At 41.4% G+C, this 7,073-nt stretch overlaps 1 protein-coding gene across 1 annotated transcript; it reads right to left on the bottom strand.

Moving 5' to 3' along the window:
* Window positions 1–704: 704 nt before the first annotated feature.
* On the bottom strand, window positions 705–4,896 carry klhl31 (kelch-like family member 31). Its single transcript, XM_044214346.1, has 3 exons — window positions 4,741–4,896; window positions 2,554–3,759; window positions 705–2,454 (listed from the first exon to the last, which is right to left on the bottom strand). Exons 2-3 carry the CDS (start codon window positions 3,726–3,728, stop codon window positions 1,722–1,724), a joined length of 1,908 nt encoding a protein of 635 aa, XP_044070281.1. The 5' UTR covers window positions 3,729–3,759; window positions 4,741–4,896; the 3' UTR covers window positions 705–1,721.
* Between the last annotated feature and the right edge of the window lie 2,177 nt (window positions 4,897–7,073).

Here is a 7,073-nt window from a genome sequence, read left to right as displayed (position 1 = left end):
TGAAGCCCTGTTTCCTCGAGTGTAAAGTATGTTTACAGTGTGAATAAGACTCTAGCCTGAGACTCTAGATCTGAAATCTTTGTGATTTTACAGTCATTATGTGACAACAAATTAGAGGCAGACTTAACATCTACAAGTAGCTGCAGGATTACTCACTCGATGCCAGTGAGCTTCAGGGTATTCACTATTTCAGATTTCGGGATTTGGTACATGTACAAACTCTAACCTGCTATCTCCTTGTATTTATGTAAATACTTAAATATGTGTAAAGATATGTAAAAAAAAAAAAAAGTATGATTAAAGACAGGGATTTAAAAGTGCATACCTCATGACTGACCTCATGATATCCTCCTGGTCCACAAATACTGCAGTGTACACCATGCAAATCTGGTGAAACTAAATCCTTCCATTGCTGTTTTCATAGCACGGTGACTCTTTTCAGTCCCATCAAGCCATATACCAATATTAATTGTACTTTGGCCTTTTCAATAATTAATTCAATAATTAATAAATAGTAAAAGACAACACTAAAACGGGCAAATAGATATGAATTGAAATTTGAAACAAGTTTTCTTGATGTATGGTGGTCAAAAACAAACCTGAACCTGTTTTTATCAATAAGTGTGCACACAAATACACCCCTTTAAATGACTCACAAAATTAACAGAATAAAATGATTTTAAATAAATGACCATGGCTCAGAGTAGCTTACACTTCATCTCTTTAATTTAAAAACAAACAAAAAATGAAAAGACATGAGCAGTCAGGGAATTCACGAATACTGACCTCCAGGAAAGCTCAGGCTGACATCGTCATTCCCAAGTTATATTTTTCTTTCACTTTTTTACAAAATAGTTAATTACTGTCACACCTGAACCCATTCAACGCTCATCATTCCAACATTTTCCCAACAGAATCCTCTGTCTTTGCACCAATAGTGTTTATGACGATCACATATGACACAAGACCACTGGATACTGTACATGAGACACATGTAGAGAAACTGCAGCCTTACTATGCAGTGTGTTTAAACACTAATCACAAGCACCTACTCCTGGTAGGTGGTGCCAACACTTATTCCAGCTCCAGCTTTTTGCCACTCATTATTCTGGTTAAGTATCTGAGAATCACAGTAGCTATAGTCAACAGGACTGTCAGAAAATCCTTCAATATTAATGATTGTGTTGTACACAGACAACGCAGTATTATTAATTTCATGGCACTGGGTAAAAAAGACAGTCATGTTACAGATTAATCTCAATGACAGCATTGATTTTGCATTTTTATACCTTTCATTTGAGTTTTATTCATCCCAACTGAATTGGCCCCAAAGGTAAATTTCTGTCTAAAAATTATAAAATTGGTTATTGCTATGTCCAGTTTGCCTCTGTCATGAACATTATCTTACCTTAATGATGCCAATTCTACTAATTATTCACCATAAATACTGAAAATACATTTCAAGGCTTCTCCTTTAAATTGCTCGCACTGGCTCAATTTGCTTGTAATTAATGGAGTTTTTAAAAAATCTTAAAAGAACGTGTACTTCCTTGCATTTATTTTTTAAGTTTTGCTTATCTAAAGAAAGTTGTCACCATTTAAATTGATCATCTTGGCCCTGAAAAAGGGACAATTGGTAGAGTTTAGAACCAAGATTTATGCAACAGAAATGCTGGAGACCTTTGGACATGTAAACTACATCATTACTATCATCTAAACACTTATATACTGACTGGTGCAGAAGACACTGAACTGGCTCTGGACTCTCGTGTTTTCCGTGTGGGTATGGTGACGACACAGCATGAAATGCCGACTGTAGCTTCTGGCAATTCATCATCCTCAGTCCATTCATTGAGGTCAGGGTTGTAAACCTGAATGCATTTCTTGTACTTCTTCTCGCCCTCGTTCCAGCCTCCGAGGAGATAGATCTTGTTGTTCAAAATGGAAATACCGGCTGTGCTCACTCCCGTGTGAAGAGGTGCACAGTAGCTCCACTGCCCGTTGTGAGGATTGTAAGATTCGACAGCAAGGACATCCACCCTCTCCCCACGACCTCCCAACTGACTGCCACCAATGACGTAAGCTCGGTCTCCCACGGTGGCAGCGCAGTGCCAGCCTCGAGGTGTGCTCAGACTGCTCTTATCGTGCCAGGTGTCAGTGGAGGGGTCATACGAGCACACAGCTCTGGAGTAGGCATTGTTGATGTAACCTCCAGATACAAGGATCTTGCCATCGATGATGGAGCTGGCGTGACAGCAGCGGGGAATCTCCATGGGAGCTTTCATCTGCCACTGGTTGGAGGAGGGCACATAGCACTCCACTGAGGCCTGGACACCATCAGAGTTTCGCCCTCCGATGGCAAACAAGAGGCCGTTGAAGGTGTTCAGGCTGAAGTGGGTGCGCCTCTGGATCATGTTGCTCAAGTGATTCCAAGTGTTGAAGCGGGGGTCATATCTAAAGAATGTGAGAGGTATTGACAGTTATTTTCTAATCCTATACAAACTAACATGACAAACTCCAAATAAAAGATTAAAAGTCACAATTAGTTCTTACCTGCAGAAGTTGCTAACAGCATGTTTAGCCTGGTTCCTTGCATCATTCTGGTCCTCACCACCTGCCACATACAGGAAGCCATCCAAGACTGCAATACACTGATTAAAGCTCTTTGCTGGCATTTCTGTCAACTTATTCCACACATTATCTACATCTCTGTAGAGAACATCTTTGCTGAGAGATTTCTCTGTCAAGGCTGGGCGTCCACCGACTGTGAGTATCACCTTGAGGCCACCGCGTACCTTTGTTCTGCGTGACTGGAGGATGTTCTGTTGGTATGGCAGCAGATGGTAATTCATGGCATCAACAAGGAGACGGTGGCACTCAGGGTCTTGCATCATTCGAGGCACACTCTGGACATGATTCACCAGGTCTTGGGCAGAGATAGTACCAAATCGGATGTGAGTTAGGAGATCTGCCGCATACTTCAACCTCTTCTCGTCAAAGTCCAACCATTTCATGGCGATCTGGAAGGCTGTGATCTCAGAGGGAAGCTGCAGGGAATCATCTGAGAGGAAATCACTGATCTGCTCGTAGGTAAGCTTCAGGAACTGCTCCATCTCAGAAAACTCGATGAAGTTCTCCCGCATGAACTTCTGAGCTGCCTCCTTGGTTTCTTTGAGGTCATAGGCATCAGCGATATTGGCCACATACATGCAATTCTCCACGCTGAGCTCCTGCATGAGGAAATCACTGCACATCTTCACTAAGGTGCCAATCTGCAGCAGAATGGCTGCAGCAATAGTGCTGCCGATGCTGTACAGCGATAGGGTCAGCTTTCCAGAGTATGCATATGTGATTGCTGTGGCGAGGCCAACTGGTGACAGCTCGTTCAGGTCGATCTTCTGGAGGGACGAATCCTTCTTTAAGATTTTTTGAATGTACTCGCTGCAAGAGGCCATGACAACCTTGTGGACATCAAATGACTTTGACTTGGTGGCGACTGTTAGATCGCAGAGGAAGCTATCCTGTCTCATGTTGCTCAAACCCTCCAGGAGGTTTGGGGCATACACAGAATCAGTGACTTCAGTTGAAATGCAGCTGAAGCCGTTTCCTCCTTCTAACAGAGTATTTAACCCGTTGATCTTGTTGATGGGGCTGTCCTCAACCATTATGGTCATTTCATTTATGTCTCCTTTACTCTTTTTGGTCGCCTTGTTCTTTTTGGGTGCCATGGCTGTAGCAGCAGAACACAGCCCAGACCTTCTGAAATAATAATAATAAAAAAAAAAACATGTCAGAAAAATATCAGGACAAAAAGTCAGTCAGATAAAGTCATGTGCTACAGATAAATTGTGACAAATGCAACTTGTGACAAATGCAACTTTTGACAGATATGAATTATGCTGGCAAAGAATTGGATTGGCCTAAATTTAATCTGGTTTGCTCTTGAACAACGTTAAAATCGCCTATATTATAAGTTTTAAATGATTTAATTTGTATGCTTTCCTGAGCTGTGCATTTGAACTATTTTTGAGGTCCAGTTGTTCTTTTATCATGGCTAATGTGCTGTTTTCTTTGCCCTAAACTAAACAATAATGTCAAATCTCTGTACATCTAACTTGTTGGATCTAAGGACACATTTTCTTACATTTTGGAGTTGGTGGAATTTATTTAGACATGACCAGACACTGACACCTTTGAAACCATGCGTGCTACCAGGTGATGCTGGAGCGAGTGTGTCAACATCCCCCTCTTTGCATCTGTCACAATTTATCAGCAGTATGTCCAGGAATAGCAACGCTGGACGGCTCACCCATGACGTTCCTTTTATAGACTTTGAGATGTGAGCAGCAGGCCTCATGTCCTCTGATTGTTTAAGTTCAAATAAGGGCAAATATTCCTTCTTTTCTTTATTATATTTAATTGTTTTAGTCTGCAATTAACATAATTTACAAGACAAAAAAAAGTTTCATAAAAAGCCACTCCTCACCTCCTCCTCATTTAACCACAACCCTAGAAAACCCAAAGCTTACTGTCACCATGGCTATGTGTAAAAACTCATTTTACAAAAATGTCAACAGCTTCAGACAATTTGTTTGCCTTCTGAAGCCCAAGTAAGTGAGAAAAGAGCACTTTTTCCATTCTAAAATGACTGACAAACGCTGAGAAGAATTAACTGCACCAAATTGCCTTTAATTGCTAAAATTACAAGCAGTCAAGCAGCAGTGGGAAAGCTCCACTTACCTGAGAAATGAAGTTGAGGCTGGTGAAGAAGGAACTTGTGCCTCCAGTTACTGGAGCAGGAGAGAGAGACCAGCAGTCACCCCAACTGAAAGAGACATGCAGCTGACTCCTCCTCTTGGGGTGTGAGTGCCAATCAAGTATTGTGCAATGCATGTGGCAGAGGGTGGGGACCATACGCCCCCCCCTCTCCCAACATAGTGTCCCACAATAGCCTCAAATCAGTTGATGTCAACATACTGTGGGGGCTTGACCTGTATCCTCAAAGGGACCTCATATGAGGAGTTTCATTTGGCCATTGTTTAAAAAAATGTCATTATCTCTCTGGTGCAAAGAGCATCTTATTTTATTGTCTAGGAAGAAATACATATTTTTTTTATATTTTACCCTCACAAAAATAAAATGACCTTGATTTATTGTTGGACATGACCCTATACATAGAGAAAAATGGTGGTTCTTCAGCAGTTCTGGGGTTGTTCAGGTGCTATACAACAATGTTGCTGTACAAAGAACCTTTTAAACACAGTATGGTTCTTCAGTATTTCTTCAACAGTTCTTTGGCGGTTGAAGTGCTATATCGCACCAATGCTGTGCAAAGAACCTGTTAAGCCCCTGTATGGTTCTTTAGAGGTTCTCTACTTCTTCAGCTTAGTTTAGTTGGGGAAAGAATTAAAAAAACTACATTAAAATACAGTGTATTTCCTGAGGATAACACATTAAAGCAGTGGTCCAGTACACACTCCAATGCAGTTAGTTCAGCTTATTCTATTTGACCTCAGAAAAGCATAAAAGTGATTCAAAAACAGCTTTTGCCATTGTAGTAGTCTTCATATATTTTCACAAGTCAAAATTATACCTTGATTCCTTTAATTCCCATTCATAGCAAACATATGAGAGTAGAGGTGACATCTACAGAAAGTTCACAAGTTTGAGCTTCTGGTTATCAACTGACATTGAATGGATGATGATTGATGATGATTGATGATTGGTGATGACGATGATGATCATTGAGGTAGAATTAAATGAAAGCTGGTTTGGCTGGCATGCAGCAGGGTGATATCAACCTGAGGTCGTTACCTAATACATCTGAAATCTAAGGAGGAGAATGGGGTGGTGGTGGGATGCAACAAGACAGCAGCTCGACAGTAGGAGGTGTTTAGGAAGTCAGTTGAATACTCAAGCTCTTCTCCCTGAAATTATGTCACAAGCTTCAATAAAAAGGCTATGATTATATTCATATATTAAAGGTTCAGGGTGTGAGATTTAGGGGGCGCTATTTGCAGAACATTCACAAGTACATATTCACAAGTATGATGTCTTTAGTGTATAATCACCTGAAAATGAGAATTGTGTTTTCATTAGAATAAACCCTTTTTATCTACAGAGGGAGCGGGTCCCCTTCCACGGAGTTGAATCGCCATGTTTCTACAGTAGCCCAGAACGGACAAATCAAACACTGGCTCTAGATAGGGCCTTACGTGTTTGTCACGGCCGCTGTAGTTTCACCTACACACTTGGAAAGGGAGGGTGAGGCGAGCGTTAGTCGGCCGACCCGCTAGACACGCCGGTTTGGGTAAGCTTGCTAGAAAATATCACGGGTTCCTGCAGGCAGCAACAAGCGCATCCAGTGAGCACGCTTTCAGCACAGCTGATCGTGTGCTCATCTCGAAGCGCGTCGAAATAGGTTAAATCCTGGAACAGTGGGCTCCATTCTTTTTCTACACAGTGCAGTCAAACACTAGGGTAAAAAAGACAGTATAGACTTAAATATGTAAGCTACTATTTTGTTAAAATTCACTATTTATTTAGCCTAGATCTTCCCATGTGGGCGGGGCAGAAAGAGAGCACTCTGGACAGCTCCCTGCTTCCAGCAGCAGGGTCAGCAACTTGTGCTAAGTCCTAAGTGTGCTACTATAATGCATAAAGTTGGTGGTTTGCGGGTCGTGTCGGATTCGGGTGGGTCAACCACGGGTGGGTGCGGGTATTAAAAAACCCTGACTCGCACATCACTAGCAAGCGATATTCAAGTGGTTGCAAACAGCAGTTTCATCGCTAAATGCCATTAAATCCTACACACTGCTCCTTTAACTGCTATGTGATATTTATTTTGTTAAATATTAGGATACTTATGTCCTGATGTTTTGTGATTGAAGCGTTCTGTAAGTAAAAGTTTCAATAATTTACTATCATCTCAAGGCCCCCCTGGTGAGCCTCGGCATTGCTGTTGAGCACTGCATTCAAGTATTAAGTACTAATTTGCAATGTGGCCTTCAATGTCACATACAGGACAAATCCACACAGCATAAAAATATTAATTTACTATTAACAACTACAAC

The sequence above is a fragment of the Siniperca chuatsi genome, linkage group LG11 (genome assembly GCF_020085105.1).
Source record: "Siniperca chuatsi isolate FFG_IHB_CAS linkage group LG11, ASM2008510v1, whole genome shotgun sequence".
Classification (NCBI taxonomy): domain Eukaryota; kingdom Metazoa; phylum Chordata; class Actinopteri; order Centrarchiformes; family Sinipercidae; genus Siniperca; species Siniperca chuatsi.
The sequence above is the reverse complement of the archived record's forward strand: the minus strand, read 5'-3'. Positions and strand labels throughout refer to the sequence as shown.

Bases quoted from the DNA above. Each gene is read 5' to 3' on its own strand.
- klhl31 (XM_044214346.1), bottom strand. From the start codon at position 3,728: ATGGCACCCAAAAAGAACAAGGCGACCAAAAAGAGTAAAGGAGACATA. The intron at 2,455-2,553 runs GTAAGAACTAAT...CACATTCTTTAG, and splicing joins GCTGTTAGCAACTTCTGCAG to ATATGACCCCCGCTTCAACA.